The sequence below is a fragment of the Orbicella franksi genome, chromosome 11 (genome assembly GCF_964199315.1).
Source record: "Orbicella franksi chromosome 11, jaOrbFran1.1, whole genome shotgun sequence".
NCBI classification, from domain to species: Eukaryota; Metazoa; Cnidaria; class Anthozoa; order Scleractinia; family Merulinidae; genus Orbicella; species Orbicella franksi.
In genome coordinates, this window is record NC_138155.1 from 6,977,501 (window position 1) to 6,994,712 (window position 17,212).

Here is a 17,212-nt window from a genome sequence, read left to right on the forward strand (position 1 = left end):
TTATATGCGAGAAACGCTTCCATCCAGAAGATATTGAAACACTGATGTAAGTACGTTGTAAATAAAACAAATTCTGGTTAAATACATTGCGAATTTGCGGTGATCTGTTTTAGACGTAATGCATAACACATAAACATTTGCAACATTATTAGGCAAGCTAGCTCCAGATTTTCTTCAGTATTTCTTTACTTAAATTACCTTGTTTTCTTCTGCAGTTCATTCACAGAAAATGACGAAGAAAAAGCCAAGATTTGGCACGTTACCTGTGCTAAACATGCCGAAAAGAACTCGCGATACTCCTAAAGCGAAACAAAGAACTCCTCGCTCTGTAGTGAAAGATCATTTGCCACTGCCACGACAGGCCGTGTGCGAGAACTTCAAAGAACTGTGCCAACGAACATCAGGGCTAAAGAGCTTAAACGACTGGAATATGAAGTTAATGAACGACAGATTTGTTGTAAAAAAGATACTGGACCCTTTCCTCATTCCAGAATTTGAAATTATCATCGATGACAGTCTTGGCTTCACAATTAAAGTTTTTGGATGCTTTTTGCCTGAAGATCATGCGTAGTATCTTGAACACCTAAGGTCAACCAGGCATGTCACTGTATCTGAACTTGTTAAAAAAGCCAGAAAGCTACAAACTGTGCAGTGGGGTGCAACCTGGTGTGCTGATATTAAGCTTTTCCATCGTGTCATACCTTTGAGTGCCGACCCATGGTGTGTAGATGAACCAGTTCAGCTTTTCGCCAACAAAGGCTACTGGAGACTGAAGGACTGTTCAGTTATGTGCAATGAAGAGAAGTCTGTTTGCGAACCTTGTAGTGAGTATCTTGCAAGTGCCGTGCAGGTAACAAACGCAAAAGAGAGACGACTTGCTACACTTGCCCATGTGAAAGCACCAGTATCAAAAACAAATCCGGACAGGCTAAAACTGACCTGGCAAAGCCAACGCTTATGGTGTGCTGAGCTTGAGGAAAAACTTAATGAAATGAGAATGGAGATTCAGAGAAATAGCATTGAAGTTGATCATGAACTCAGCAATGATTTTGCAAGTATTCTCAGTGATGCAGATAGGGAAATCACACCATTTATGAGCCTGTTCTGGCAGCAGCAGAAGAAGTTTTTTCCAGTTCGGCCAAAGATGTCCTTTACCACCCCATAATGTTACCACCCCATCTGTCGCTTGCCGCCAAGTCTCCTGCATGCTATGAAGAGCTGCGGAATAGCAAAGTCTTAGTACTGCCTAGTCAGCGTCGTCTTAAAGACTGCCGCAATTTCATCAAGCCAAAGAGGGGTTTTCAGGAGGAAGTTGTTGAAGAGCTAAAGCTCAAACTAACTCCTATTTTGACGTTCAAAGGTATGTGGTATTGCTGTTTGATGAGATGAAGATAATGGCAAACCTTGTACTGGATAAAGTCACAGGTGAACTTATTGGTTTCACTGATCTTGGTAATCTAGAACTGAACTATGGTGTACAAGAAAAAGTAGATGAAATTGCTACTCATGCCCTAGCCTTCCTTGTACGTGGTGTTTGCACTCAGCTTAAGTTTTGCCTAGCCCACCTCGCAACAACTGGTGTTACTGCTGCCCAGCTGATGGCATTGTTCTGGGAAACAGTTTGCATCTTAGAAACCACCTGTAATTTGTGGGTCATTAGTACCACTTCCGATGGTGCTTCACCAAACAGGAGGCTCGACAGGAAAGGGAGGTAGATATAAGCATAATCAGACGTCTTTTTAGGAACATTTTCAACTTGTAAATATTGCTTACTTCATATTTGCGACTAGAAAGGTGGTACCTGGTGGTATTGAACAGGTATTACGTAACTAGTGCGAAGAATGTTCACCTTGTCGAGAAAACAGCATTGTTGTTACGCATTTCAACTTTGCATATCATTATGAGTGTTGTGAATAGGAAATTTTCGGACATTCCAAGCGCAATTTTTCATCGAGTGGAAAGCGCCCAGGGTACGACTGGCTCAGAAAGCGTTAACTGACGTAAGGCTTAGAACTTGGAAATAAAGAAAAACAACAACAACAAAAATGGACTTAAAACAATGACCATGGATATCACTGCACACTAACATTTCCTAGGGCTTTTTGTTTTCTTTTAAAACACATGAAAGTATTTTTCCTCTGTTCTGCGTTACAAATTAAAGGCCGCCCGTGATTACCTTATCGCCGTTCAGTGGTAAAGTTCTACTGACCCGACGTGAGAATCTAAAATCTAGAATCTAAAAAAGTATATCTACCTTCCCTGTCAGTCTAGTGGGCGAGAAAAATCTCCATAACTTGTCCTCTAAGCCAGCAAATTAGGCGGGAAAATGTTAAATATGTATTAGAATCTCTGCTCTCAAGACGCCAGTCTTATGTAGCGTCGAACTTCCCTTCGGGCTTCTGAAATTTATTTCAAGGGTTGCTGTCATCATTTACACTCTTTGTTCTTAGGCTATCGTATCTTGTTTTAGAATATAATACAAACAGCGGTGATAGACATTGTATTCCAACGCATTTTATTACTAAACGTGACGTTTTGTATGCTAGTGAAGGCTACAAATATTGTTGAAAATTATTTATATCGTAAATAATAGAGGTCTGGAACCTAGACTGGGAAAAATGATCTGCAGTAGGTTAAATTACCACCGATTCTAAAAATATTGCAAGCTGTAAACACGCCCCAGGTTATGGTCTCCTTTCGAGAAGTTTTGGTTATTCACCAAATCAACACAATTTATCAGTAATTTAAAGGTTATCTACTTAAAAAAGTCAAAGCGATTTAAGTGCACGAATAATCCAACTGTTTATCACGATCTACATGGCTTAAATCCTACTTGTATCAAAAAACAGACCTCGAGCATCGCCAGTGACTCTGATCTTTCAGTCTCTGATTTCAAACGAATACGTAAAAACTAAACTGAGTGCACTATTTAACGGTAATATTTAACGTGAAAGGTAACAAAAAAATTGTTTCTAGAAAATAACACAAGCAGTAAACGCGCTTTTGATTATGGTCTCCTGACGACACGTTTCGGTTACTGAGCAAATCACCTCATACCTTTGATTGAGCGAAAAGGTTTTTGTCTGTCGGATATAAGTTATTATCTTTTGCTTTGATAGCGGTCGATGTCACATCAGCATTATTAAGTTTGTCACCAGCAAGAGCATTAACGTTTGTGAAATTGTTCAGCCTCTTCTCTGGCATATCCGAATACACTGATCGTTTAAGGTCGCCGCTCTCTATGTTCTTCAGTTGCGAAGCTTCTCTGTTTACCACTGAGACATGATATCTATCGAGGCTTGAGTTGCTTTGACCAACCTTGTTGTTTGCAAAGCAACAAGAACGGCGGTACCTGCATGTGTGTAGAAAAAAAAAAAAAAATGATCAATCGCTATGTATGCACACGGATAAACAAAGGTGTTACCTGAGAGTGATATGCGTTTGTTAGTCTCTCTCATGATTTTGCTCATTTTAAAGGCTAGCCACATGTTTTTTTTCTTCCTGGATGGATGCCAAATGCTGTACTATGGCGAAGCTGGTTTGAATGATCGAGCTCTGCTGAAGATTGTAATTCGTTCCGTGAAGACAATTGTAGCAGATCTAGCGAATTCCAGTCCTTTTCCATTCTCATCCATTGCAACGAATACTTCCCCCCCCCTCCCCCCGCGCCCCTCCCTCTTCCGATTGTGGAACGAGGCAAGGTCCGCCTGCTCTCGCCTCTTCTTTTTATATTTTGTGTTCGAACAAAGAAGGACTTCTATTCACTTTGAGTCGCTCCTCTCTACGTCCTTTTCTGAAGGTGAAGCTTGCGGGATTTGGTTATTACAAAGGGGGTATGGTTAGTGTAATGTTTTGTCGCTGACACACAATATTGTCAATTTCGATGAAGTAAATTCTTCTTTATTCATAATTTTATGAAGATTTATACATACCTGCAGTAAACAACAAAAATGCCTATCATTATTGCAATCACTGCGACCAAAGATACTGCAATGTAAACAGTGATATCCTTTCCTTCTGACGGGACTTTGTCGGACAAAACACCTGTTGGTGAAACAAAAAAAAAAAAAAAAATTCGTCATACCTAAGCCATTGCTCGTAATCTTAACGGAGCTACGTCATGGAAATCACTTCTACTTATTGTTTAACTTATAGTTTATCTTTCTCGGTTGCCACCACGCATTCATTCGGCTTATCATGATTTCTCTGGGGTTTCTTTGTTTTAAATTCCTGTAAATCACGAAGATGACCAAAAACATCGCGTCAAAGCTCCTTTAAACGGACCAAGTCACAGATCTTTCAGGAGGCACTTTGATAAATATTTTTCAATCCTCCTAAATGTTAGCCCTTTTTTCCCGTTTTTGCCTCTATTCAGCTCTTGATTTTTAGGACCTTTCCTTTCCTTTCCTTTTTTTCTCAACACGTTCTGCTATATATCATGGTTGCGATATGTACAAGCACTAACCTTTGACACATTCCTCACTGGAAGCGGCTCCCAAGCTATCGGTCGTCTTCCCTTCATTGCATTCTATACAACTGGTCTGTCCTTCATTGTCTTGGTAAGAACCTTTACCACACAGTACACACTTCAAACTCTTTGGATCGTACGATGTTCCAACGGGACAAGCCACTGACGTATGACAAAATAAGTGTTAATATACAGCACAAACGAGGTCCAAGAGTAGTGCCTTTCCCTCCCTCCCTGACGCCCACCCCGACGCCCAACTTCGGGATAATTTCCAGGTGCGTCATACCATATATCCTTATACCGATAAACTGGATGGTAACGGACGTTAATAAATTGACTTTTCAGACCTCGTTGACAACAATAGAAGTTGCGGCAAACTAAGTAAATTGTCAACAGAATGATTTTATATGATTTTATAGTATTTATTATTATGCTGTAAATATTTACTTGTCAACTTCAACATTTATTTATTAATTCTTGTAAACTAATTATTAGCTTTCGACTTAAGTTAGATGTCCGCAATTAACTAATCTATAGCTAAATACACTGACACGTTACTAAAGTTTTCATTCATTCATTCAATCATGACAAGCGGTCCATATCTTTAATATTGACCGCACAGATGGACGCTTTTGAAATAGTTTTACCGATTTGCTTTTTGAAACTCTGCGTTAAGGGAAGTGACTGTCATGTATAAGCCAACAGTTTGGTTTGAAGTATAGGAGAGTGCTTAGCAGTGTCGGGTCTTTGAATCTGGGGCTGAAAATCCAAGTAAACCGAGTTTTTAATTTCATCGTTACAATGAAATCTCTTCCTCTCCAACTGCTGAAAATAATCAGTCGTACGATTGCTCTAGCATAATCGGAATCGAAATTTTAAATTAGACAATGCCTACCACATCCCTTTCGATCGCCACTCATAAGGAATCCAGCAGCACAAGTGACATTGGTGAAGAGATGCTGCAATGACGATTTATTCGCCGTACTCTTCATTCCACTCAAACTTATCTGAAATTGTCCTGTGGCAACAGCGTATTGCATCTGAAACAAGACTGCTTCACTCTTCTCTTCGACATCATCTCCTGACGAGTTTACGACCAGCGAGAAGAGAACTTTCAACGGAAGATCCACTGCTCTTCTCTTCCTTTCATCGGCTGACGCCTCGCATTCGGGAGTTTTCACGTCTTTCAGTTTCCATCCTTGCACTGTGGAAAGCGTGGCTTGTATTTCCCTCTCCACTGCTGAATGCAGCTTTTCGCGACTTTGGATGATGTTGCATTGCATACCTGGAAATTTAATCGAGAAGCGATGTTCTATCTCCTCAGGGGCAACCTTGCCTGTAAGGAAGAGAAAAGAAGAGTAACATAAGAATCAAATACTCCGAGGAGTGAATTGCTTAGAGAATGGAATCCATTAGGTTGAGTAAAAACAATAGGCTTGTCATTTATTATATGAAAACAATTTAATTAATGGTGCGGTCAAGGTTTCTAACATTGAGAAGATAATGAGACATAAGAGACAAAGTTCTTACTGCTAATATCATAAGTAATCAAACTTATATATTGGCCCAATTGACAAGCCATTCATTCGATATATAGGAAGCCAGTCTTAATCCGGCAAAATGAATTCATTTGATTTACAGGAAAACAATCATGCCATGTCAAGAGTTTTGCCCCATGACCAGGGCTCGTTTTGAACTTTCTCGGAGAATAAGGCTTAATTGTACGAATTCGAGGCTTTTGTCGCAATATTTTCATGGAACTTTTTTTTTTCGCAATATTTTTTTTTTATCAACAAGTAGTATACAGGTAAGTATAGCAATCAATGGCAAAAAAACAACAGAGTGTAAGAAGGCACGAAATGCAGCCCACCGGTTGCGCATAGAAGCACTACTCCGAGGATGGTTTTAAAATACAGGCGAAAGTAAACTGGCGAGAGGCTTGTTTATTGTTCGGCTTTCAAGTAAAGAATATTTCTTATAAGTAAAGAATATTTCTGGCACAACCTGGACACCTTTTGAGCGGGAAAGTAAACTATCCTTTTCACTGCGAATTTAGAACTTCCTACATACTTGAACACTTTGGTAATACTAGCTCTTCCATGTCATTCCATTGCCAGTTTGTATCAGGACCACATCCATACACAGTCACCGCCTCGGCATTGAACGAGTAGCCTTCGTCGCAGGACAAGGTACACAGCAGTTTACCAGAAACCTTTCGACAAGATATATCTCCATTCCTGGGCTTATTTAATTCGGGACACTCTGTTGAGGTGAAAAAAATTATAAACACCGACGTCAGCTTTTTTCAGTCTTGATGTGCAATATGTAACAGAGAACATTTAACACATAAAAGAACATATTTTCAGTTTCCAGGCAAATTCCGAAACCGAAGGTATTACAACAGCTGTGTTAGCTTACATCACTTTTAAAGTCTAAATTAGGACTATATGCTTAGTTAGGCTTTTTTTTTGGTTTGACACAATAATGTCATGGTATCGAAAACATATTCTGGTCGCCAATATAGAGTATTGATCTCAAGAACTGAGTTGTGCAATACCACCAAACATTTCTAGACGCTCTTACGGTCCCTAGTGTTGTGTTAATTGTGTTGCTATTTTCGTAACATATACAAAACAAAAAACGCAATTCGCGGTATTCTTCTTATTAGTGTTATAGTGAATTAATGCTCAAAAACTTATAGCTTTATGACCCTTCAACCTTTTTCGTTGATGATCTCCTTCTCACAGTTGGTTCCCCAATAACGTTTGTTGCACTCGCAGTCATATCGGTTGACACCATCTACACACTTCCCATTAATACAGGGATTTGAGCTGCAATCGTCGATATTGATGTCACAGTGAGGACCTGAGAATCCGGCTTGGCATTTGCATTGATAAAGTCCCTGGCGAGACTCGCAGTGAAGGAAGTGCGAGCAGTTAGTTGTGCACATGTCCAAAGCTGCAGCTTTAAAAAAGGAAAGAGGCTTGTTACAAAGTACAAAATTGGAAAACAATTTCATTATTATAATGATAAAGTTTTGCGACATTTTAAAAAGCGGTCAGTACCGGAGCAAATCACTGTGAAATGACTTCCGATCAGATCAGCAGTTTTCTTTTACTAAAAAGTTAAAGCCTTCTTGCGGAGAGTGTTTGCTGAGTAGCCGTCATTTTAAGTTTCGCGCACGGGGTTTCATCTTCGGGCTGGAAGTTGAAATTGCCTTGTACAGCATAATGAAGAGATTTATCAAGGAAAAGCTTCTCAGTGGCGATGGTTATTTGCACGGCAAAACAAACCGTGCAACATGAAACTTCTATGCAGTGACTTTATTGAATTTTGATTAAGTTTCTATCAAGCAGACTGTCGTAATTAATTTTTTCTGCATATTTGGAATTCCTTTAATTCTGATGAACTTGCGTTAAAATCATCAGTCCTCAAGTAGACGTTACAATTCCTTGACTTAGCAAATACCTTTGCATTGCGTCATGAATCTCTTTTCCACTTGTCCTTTGATTCCTGGCAGAAAGCTGCTCCATGATCGCACATTTCCCGGAATGGGCCAAGTGCACTTCTGGGCCGCGTTCCACATGTGGTTGGCAGTTGCTGGAATATCCCAAACGTTCACTTGATGTAACGTGCCACGGAAGGCTGTCGAAAGGGATGTCGTCTGTTCTTCTGCGAGATAACGCTGACCGAGGACAATCCATCCACCTCCTGTGATAGTTTCTCCGATTTTGACATTACTCACTTTCTCTATTTCCTCTCTGTCAATGTACACGGAAACATTTCCAGTGAGGCCGTTCCACACAACCCCCAAATAATGCCAGTGATCATCTGCTAACTTGTAATTGGCTCTAACTACTTCATCTTTAATCTCCAGATGAACTTGAGACTCAGTAAAGGAGAGTACAATGATGTCATCTGAGTCTGCAGCAACGCTATAGCTAAACAATGTGCCTGACTTGTATGTAGAATTTGCTCGCACAAACATAGCGATGGTGAAATATCTCATGTTTGGAATACTTTTGCCGTCTGATAGTAACACCATGTCGTCTGCGGTCTTGCGTTTAAAGATAAGATCGAAATTGCTGCCAAGAACTGGAACACAATAGTCAATATCGATAAAACGGTTATTTCTCTCTGGGTTGCTAACTACATGGAAACTATGGGAAAATTACTTCCTTGGCCTTCCGAAAATCTAAGGTGCCCTGCTAAATGGAGTCATATATGTACGAATTACACATTGTAACAGTTTGTTTTCACCAGAAACGCATAATATACGGCATAGGATATTGCTAATATAATTGCATCCCTACGCTTTATAAGCGGATCAAACAATTGCATTAAAAAAATACTTTGCTACTTACATATGTTGCAGGAGTCTCCAGAGTATGAAGGGTAGCACTCACAACTGTAATCATTCTCCAGATCCTGGCAATAAGAGTTTGGCATGCAAGGACCCGAGACACAGTCATCAATGTTTTCTTCACATGTGGCTCCAGTGAAGCCAGGTTTGCACGAACAAGTGAAGCTCCTTGTAGAGTTATCAGAGTTGCACGTTCCTCCATTTTGGCAAGGTGTTGACAGGCAGAAGTCTTTAGGGTTTTCGCAGTCTACACCAATAAACTGATCTGGGCAACTGCATTTATATCCCGGTGTCAGATCGACGCAAGATCCATTGTTATCGCAGGGGTTTGATGCACATTCGTCGATCTCCATTTCACAGTATGTTCCATTGTAGCCTTCCGAGCACCGACAGGAGTAACCTAGAGTATGGTCGACGCAAGTAGCATTGTTCTGGCAGCTATTATTAACACAGTCGTCAATATTGTTCTCGCATAACCTGCCTGTATACCCGTCAGCGCAGGAGCAAGTGAAATTATTGACGGCATCATGGCAAGTTGCGTTGTTGAAACAAGGCCTTGCCGAACACTCGTCTATTTCAAGCTCGCAGTATTTACCGAAGTATCCACTTCTGCAGTTGCAGTGAAAATCAGTGCGAGAGTTAACACAGATGCCATGCTGGCTGCAGTTGGCTGTTCTGCAGTAGTCAATACGGTTTTCACAGTTATAGCCGTTGAAACCCAGCTGACAAGAACAGGTGTAATTTGAAACCAGATCTGAGCACACGCCATCATTTTCACACGGATTGGATTTGCAGTCGTCAATGTTTTCTTGGCACTGCAAACCTGTAAATCCATCGGGGCAGACACAAACGAAGCCATTAATCTGCGGAATAACAATGATGACAATTCAGATGAAATCAGTCTTGGACAGCGAAAACATGGGGGACCTGATGGGATTCGAACTTACGCACGCCTGGATACAGGTCACGCACTCTAACGGTTGAGCTTGGGAGATAGGAATACAAATTAGGACGATAATTCGCTTATTTCAGAACAGGTTTAATCACTCTGTATGTGTTTTAAAGAAACCGTTTGAACTGCGTTAAACATAATACCTTAAAGCTAAATGAAACTATTAAAAAAAGAATTATATGGTATTGGTCGGCTGGGAGGGCCGTATAGTGAAAAACTGTGACCGAGGTCTTAAAAATGCTGCCCGAGGCAGCAGCTGAGGGCAACATTTTCGAGCCCGAACTTTAAAATTCCAGCCAAAATCGTTTTTCTGGTTTGAAATTTCTTGCAAAGTTTGAAATTTTACTTCAAAACACTTTCCTCAGTCGTTGCGAATCACTCGAAATCAGACTTTTCTACCGTCACGGTAAATTGAGTAGCAGAGAGCGAGTAAATTCGTTAAGTGTATTCCACAGAAATTCTCTCAAATACAGCAACGATCAAGGAAGTAAAGTTTATCTCCATGTAACGGCCGGTCAACGGACAATGTCCGGCCAGAATGGTGACTTGACCGGCCAAAAACTTCACTCACCAGTCACGTTGAGACGGTCGCGTTGTTCATTCTTGAATAAAAAATCAAATCCCCAACTGTAAATCTTAGATTGTTAGTCTCTTTTTTTATTTTGGCCTCTCACACGAAAACATACATCAACGGGTATCTGTTCAACGGCTAAAAATCGATCGCTTACTGTTTGTTATGCATTCTAGATCGATAGGAATGCCATTCGAACGGCTGGGGTTATCCGTTCAGAAAAATATTCAGCCGTTCGAACAACTACTGCAATCCATTCGAAAAACATTTTTACCTTTTAGGACGGTAGAGGTTTTCAATTCAGAATTCAAAACTATTTAGCCTTTCGAACAGCAAAAATTTTCCGTAGACAAAGAATCCGATCAGATTCAGCTTTTCGATTTTAGATTTGCCTAACTGTGACACTTTTGTCACAGGGAACCTCTCTTTGTTGGCGTATACACATGCATTTCAAAGGTATCGCTCTACAGATGTCAAGATATTTGTCGTTTCTTTCACATTCTCTGCACAAAAATCGACGAACAAGACGCCAAAACAAGACTTTTCGCTTGATTGTCAAGTTGTTTCCAGCTTAGACACTATGGGACTCCGGGACATCAAAACACTTATTTGCACTCTGCTTCGTTTCCATCAAACCGTACAATGTAACATTGAGCACGAAACCAGTATCTAACTTAGAACCAACCGATTGAAGTCACTGTTACAAAACCGACGAAGTTATGTGCCAACAAAAAAGCCGAAGGCCTTTATATTAGTATCTGTAAAGTTATTTTTGTTCGCGAATGAAATTTGAGACACTCTCAACTCGTTGCTTGGTAAAATCTACCGAATGATAGTCATTAGTTTTTCGTGAACAAAACCTCTCTCTAATATGACTACAACAGAGTTTAGATTTTTATGGTTTACACTTTAGAACTTAATTTTAGTCACATCATTAAGAAACTTCCCAACACTTGTTGTGCAACTGTAGCCGTATTCGTAGTAACGCGATGATTTGTTGTGGGTTTGCACGGACGAGAATCAAGGAAACAGGAATTTCTTCTTCGGCTATATTTCTTTACTCAGTTATTTCTGAAGCCCAAAATTAGAATCTGCTGATGCATGTTTGGTTTCACTTAGGTTTTGACGGACATAAATACTTTGTGGAACATCAAAACAGCAGCTCATGGAATTCAATATACCGATCGAAAAATTCGAAGTTTCATCTTATGTGCATCCGTTCAATAATTTTTCTTTGGCAGGTGGCAAGAATTCCACTGAGAGCGTGCCACTTCGTTGAGCTGCTGAGCCCTGCCAAGCTATCTTTGGTTAGTTGTAAGCTTTTATTTGTAGTAGGCCAATCTTTAAACGATCCAGCAACGACTGGAAGAGACAAATTATATCTGTGGGTTTAATTAGGTCAACATTATTTAATTTTTTTGTTAATATCTTGACCGGTCAGAAACGAGACGTGACCAAGCTAAAATTACTTTGGCCGGTCAACATGACTCGCCACGGTCCGAAAAATATTTTGAGCCCTGTAAACTGAACTGAAATTGATTCATTTTTTACTTAAAATTGTACAGAGAGATATTCACAGCAAGATTACGCGCCATTACAGCGCCGAACTACAAACAGCCAAACAAACTCGCACAACTTCAAAAAATTCAATTGAATTTAGTTACGGTGACTTTCCTTGCAATTTAAAGGCGAATAGAGATAAACTGGCGTTGATTAATCGTCTATGGAAGTGTAAAATGGGCGAAAGATTGACGATTACCGCTAATTCGCTCACGAAAATAGAACAATACGACGGATTCCGCCCGCTGTGGTGGTCCAAATGAGATTTATTCCGCCCGCTACAGGAACCAATCAGATTGCAGGATTTATTGAATTCCACCCGCTCACGAGCTGAGAAAAAGATAAGAGTACGGTATCACACCTTCCTTTTTGCAAAGTTAAAATATATTTTTTTGTCAGACGAGGACCAAAGCTGAAAGGTGTCGTGACGTGCAAATGAGAGCTGCATGCTGCTCAACACTGGTTAATTACCTGATCATGGCATGTCCCACCATAGAAACAAGGGAAAGACGCGCACTCATCAATTTCCACTGCACAATCATCGCCCAGAAATCCTGGCGCACAGTCGCAAGTGTAGCTGTTTATTCCGTCCCTACACGTGGATCCATTACCACAAGAATTTACCACACAGTCATCGATGTCAACTTCACAGTGTGGTCCGCTAAATCCATCAACACAGGAACAAGTGTAGCTGTCCACTTTGTCGATACAAGTAGCATTATTGTAGCATGGAGAGCTGGAACACTCATCGATGTCAGTGCTACAGTTTTTTCCTGTATAACCCTTCTTGCAGGTACAACGATAGTCATTTATCAGATCATCACAAGTTCCATCGTTTACACATGGATTCTGCCCACAGTCGTCTATGTTTATTTCGCAGCTGATACCTGCAAACCCGTCAACACAAGTGCACTTATACTCATCTATGCCGTCAATGCAAGTGCCATTGTTTAAGCAAGTGATATTTTTACAGTCGTCAATATTGATCTGACACTGATTTCCTTTAAAACCATCTGGACACTGGCAAGTGAAGGAGGTAATGCCATCAGAGCATGTTCCATTGTTCAAGCAAGGCATCGAGGCGCAGTAGTCGATGTCCACATCGCAGAGTTTACCAGTGACACCCTGCGGGCACACGCAGGTAAAGTTGTTCACCCCGTCGTGACACGACCCGTTGTTTGAGCAAGGACTCGATGCACAGTCATCTATGTTGTTTTCACAGTGCAGTCCATCAAAGCCATCGCGACAGTCACAGCGATAGCCATTAACCATATCCACGCAGCTGGCTTGATTTTGACATGGGTTGGAAATACATTCATCGATGTTGAACTCGCAGGCTGACCCGGAGAATCCAGACTCGCAGATACAATAAAACCCATTAACTTGATCCAAACATGTACCGTTGTTTTCGCAGTCTGCGCCAGCGCATTCGTCAATATTGTGCTCACAATGGGATCCGTTAAAACCTGCAAGACAAATGCATTGGTAACTGTCAATTTTATCACGGCAGCTGGCCCCGTTCTGACAGGGGTCACTCGCGCAGTCATCGATATTTTCTTCGCAGTCGTTGCCTTGGAATCCCACTGGACAGAGACACTCGTAGTTGTTTATTTTGTCCCTGCAAGTAGCTCCATTTTGACACGGAGATAACAGACATTCATCAATTTCCGTATCACACAGACTTCCCGTGTAACCAGGTTCACACTGGCACTGGTAACCACCAGGGAGATTTTCGCACGAGGCATTGTTAGCACACGGCCATGAAACACACTCATCTATATCCTCCTCGCAGTTGAAGCCTCGGAAACCTTGTGCACAGGAGCAGGTGTAGTTGTTGAGCAGGTCTTGACATGTGCCACTGTTAAAGCATGGCTGATCTGTACAGTCATCAATATCAGAATCACACTGTTTCCCAGTGTAACCAGATTGACAGGAGCACAGGAAATCGCCGATGAGGTCGGTGCACGTGGAGTTGTTGATGCAAGGGTTGGAATCGCACTCGTCAATTTCTGGAGCAAATGAAAGTCCAGGAAAAAAAATAGTGTCAGTTTCCAGTTTTGCTTAAGTGGGGCAAACAAATAAAAATAAAACAAACGAACAAAAAAATAGCAAAAAAAGAAAAAAAAAAAACCCACACAGTCCAGTTGAAATGAGTGAAGGGCGCTTAGGGACACTTGATTAACACCAGGTTGACAACTGATCACGCTTCAAAAGCATTAGTTTTGATTTGATTCTGGATCTTTTAGGACGGGTTTGTCTTTTCTGTTCCTATTATGAGGTCTCAGTGCAATTAAATTAGTTTTATGCCGTAAAGTTCCTCAACGAATTTCATATCATGCATACAAAGGGTACATGTAGCTCGCAATTTCTCAGTAAGACCACTAACCTATGCAATCTTCTGGGTTCTTTGATCCGGGTTTTAGTGTTATAGTTGTTCCCGGGCATGAATAACACACAGTACTCTCATTACGTGGCTGAAAAGAGCGTCGATCGCACAAAGAACATGGAGCCAGTCCGGTTGAAGAAAAAGATCCAGCCGCGCACGGTGCTGTGGAAAATAATTAATCAAAACAACATGTAAGATGTAAGTCATACGAGTGAAGATTTTCAAATAAATTGGAAACAAAATTATGCAAAACCGTAATTTAAATTTATGAATAGTCTCATCGCTCTCGACAGTTACACTATATCTATGAAAACTAGATGCACTGCTAGCAAAATGCTTTGGTTTAAAGGAGGTGGCTGTAGGCTGTCCTCAACTTGGGTTTCTTTTGCATGAAGTTACTAGGTATGTTTCCGGCTCGTCACAGGCATTTTTTCTCAGCTTGCCCTAACAACTTGATAGTAGCCAACAGGCTTTAAGATTCCCTGTTAAAGGACGACACTGTGTCCATGTCGTGTAAATGAAAACAAGGTAATGTTGCATGCTACAAAAAAGAACTAGAACGTCCTTATCTAAAGTTCACTTAGCTAGACATCAAAGTTCTGCGCCTCTTTGGGAGTAATACCTGATGCATCGCACACGTGGAATGTCTTTTAAATACATACCTCCACATTGCATAGAGCTGTTGGATCCCTTGGCGGAAGTTGTCTTCTTCCGACTGCATTCTAAGCATGAGCTTTGGCCCTCCATTGTTTGATAATGACCCTTTTCGCAAAGAAAACAAGGCTCCATTCCGGTGGGCGAGTAAGAACCACGTTTGCAGAGAGCTTCCATGAAAACAAACAGTCAAAAGGGCTACCATTAATGTTTAATTGTAGAGGTTGTGCCCATCATTCCACCACGATATAAATTAAATCGTATCTCAAGGGCTTAAGAGTAACGTGATTACAGGAGCTCCCATTTCTCGAGAAATTTTTGGGACACCCTACCTACAGCCCCCTCCCCTCCCACCCCGACCCCCCTCGTCCCGGACCCTACAAAGCATGGGACTTGTACATTCGGTGGAAAAAAATGATAACAAGGAGAGGGAACTCAAGTTACGATTTTCAAAATCAGTAGAATGTTATCTAAACGAAATGTGTCTCAGTTTTTGGGCAATTTGTTTTATGTTTGCTTTGTTATAGCTATGTAGCCAAGGTTTATAGGTTGTTCATCCGTTTTAGAATACTAAATAAGTAGTTACAGTAAATCCAAGACAGAATTCTGCTAGTGTCAATGGCTCAAAGAGAAACTTATGTCTCGTCAGTCTTATTAAAGAGGTGTGTTACCTAAGCAGTTGGAGCTATTCTCTGTTCTGGATTCAGTTGTTGAAGTACCCGGTGGACACATCAAACACTCCTCCTGTGCACTGAGCTCTTGGTATGATCCGATAGGACAGTCCTCGCACTTTCCGGTAGCGCTGTTTAAGTAAGTCCCCAGTGTGCAGTTTACTGTAGATCACAGAGACAAAGATGCAGTTAAGAAGTTTCTATGAACGTAAAACATGCAAATTCAACTCACCTCAGCGGTAAACTAATAAGGTCTTTGCAGTTATAACTGAGAGAATTTGAGGAAAAATGGCTCTGGCTATGCTTTATGCGTAATTAACTAGCAGCAAACGATTCAGGTACTTCATGAGAAATGGCTAAAGGCTAAACCTTAAATCTACAAAACTAAAACCTAAAACTTTATCCTGCAGCCCACTTTCAAATGAGGCATTTGGTCAAAGCATTTTTTTTTATTCACGAGTCTTCTGGCTCGAAACTGCGATCAAATTAATAATAAATGTTAATTTTAGGAAATATGCTCACGGCAATATCCTTCTTTAAATGTTTGTCCCTTGGTACAAAATTCTTTAGGCTCTGAGATGTTGAATGAATCTTTATCAGCTTCGAACTTAGTGCCATTGATGGTCAGACTGAGATTGCCGTTGTCAACTGCAGCTTTTATCCGGCTACTGATGTCTTTTGCAATTTTCATGCCTTCCTCGCCAATCGTTATCTCGCCTTCTTTGGTGTCATTTGCTTCAATACCATCAAGGTCCACTACAAGAGTTAAGCAAAAAGAAAAAAAATAAATAAATAAATAAAAATAATAATAATTATTATTTCACGGAGACTCGATAATAATAGGTTAAGTTGTCGCATTGATCATTTGGAGTCTTGACTTCGTATCCCGTTTCCCATGTCGTTGCTTTATGGTTAATATGGGGAGAAAGGATTTTAGCGTGGCTGTTAGGCAAGAAATGTCCTCTTTTTCTCACAGTTCTTTGCTCTGCTCAAGCGTGTAATTTAGGTAAGGGTGGTTAAGGACAACCGGATGCTTTATGACAACCAAGCAGACTAGCATACAGATAGTTGTATTCAATTCATGCTACGGAAATCGGAGTTATGGGTTGCTGCTTTGAAGTTGTCAATTTTCTGTGGCTGTATTTTTTTTATAACACTAGGACTAGTAAAAAAATATATTTGACTTTTTAGCATTAAACTGCTGCAAAGTGAGGGAAAAATCGGTGAAACACTTTAGCGGAGTGCCTCAAAAAGTGGACTTTGTTACTATGGTTTTGGGGCAATTTTTTTTTTTTTCCACCTGTTATACTGCCAGTTGTGGAGTTAAACTCTTGACCATAGGCGACGCAAACAGCCCCTTAGGTATTTTTAGATTTTACATTGTTCCAAAGTGCTAACAATTAAGATAATATTATTAACCTACCAATTACATCTAGAGTAATTGTGGTTCGTGGAATTGATCGTCGAGTTCGGCTGTGATGACCGACGTCGCCTGGAAAATAAAAAAATAAAAAAATAAATAAATAAAATAAGCGTAAGCAGAATGAAAATTCGGGCTTATGTTCTAATGTTAATTAATCTGACGAT

The 17,212-nt window shown here is 40.5% G+C and overlaps 1 protein-coding gene and 1 pseudogene across 1 annotated transcript in view; one reads left to right on the forward strand and one right to left on the reverse strand.

The window, feature by feature from the left end:
- Window positions 1-1,715, forward strand: part of LOC145503295 (uncharacterized) — a 1,905-nt pseudogene extending 190 nt beyond the window's left edge.
- A 1,336-nt stretch (window positions 1,716-3,051) lies between these two features.
- LOC145502331 (uncharacterized) overlaps window positions 3,052-17,212 on the reverse strand; it is a 51,936-nt gene continuing 37,775 nt past the window's right edge. The window contains 14 exon segments of the mRNA XM_081481599.1: window positions 3,052-3,352; window positions 3,933-4,044; window positions 4,466-4,630; window positions 5,364-5,804; window positions 6,539-6,730; window positions 7,187-7,432; window positions 7,937-8,563; window positions 8,833-9,694; window positions 12,386-13,923; window positions 14,301-14,462; window positions 14,963-15,124; window positions 15,626-15,787; window positions 16,148-16,381; window positions 17,049-17,204. Of these exon segments, the coding sequence (XP_081337725.1) occupies window positions 3,052-3,352; window positions 3,933-4,044; window positions 4,466-4,630; window positions 5,364-5,804; window positions 6,539-6,730; window positions 7,187-7,432; window positions 7,937-8,563; window positions 8,833-9,694; window positions 12,386-13,923; window positions 14,301-14,462; window positions 14,963-15,124; window positions 15,626-15,787; window positions 16,148-16,381; window positions 17,049-17,204 (5,360 nt within the window).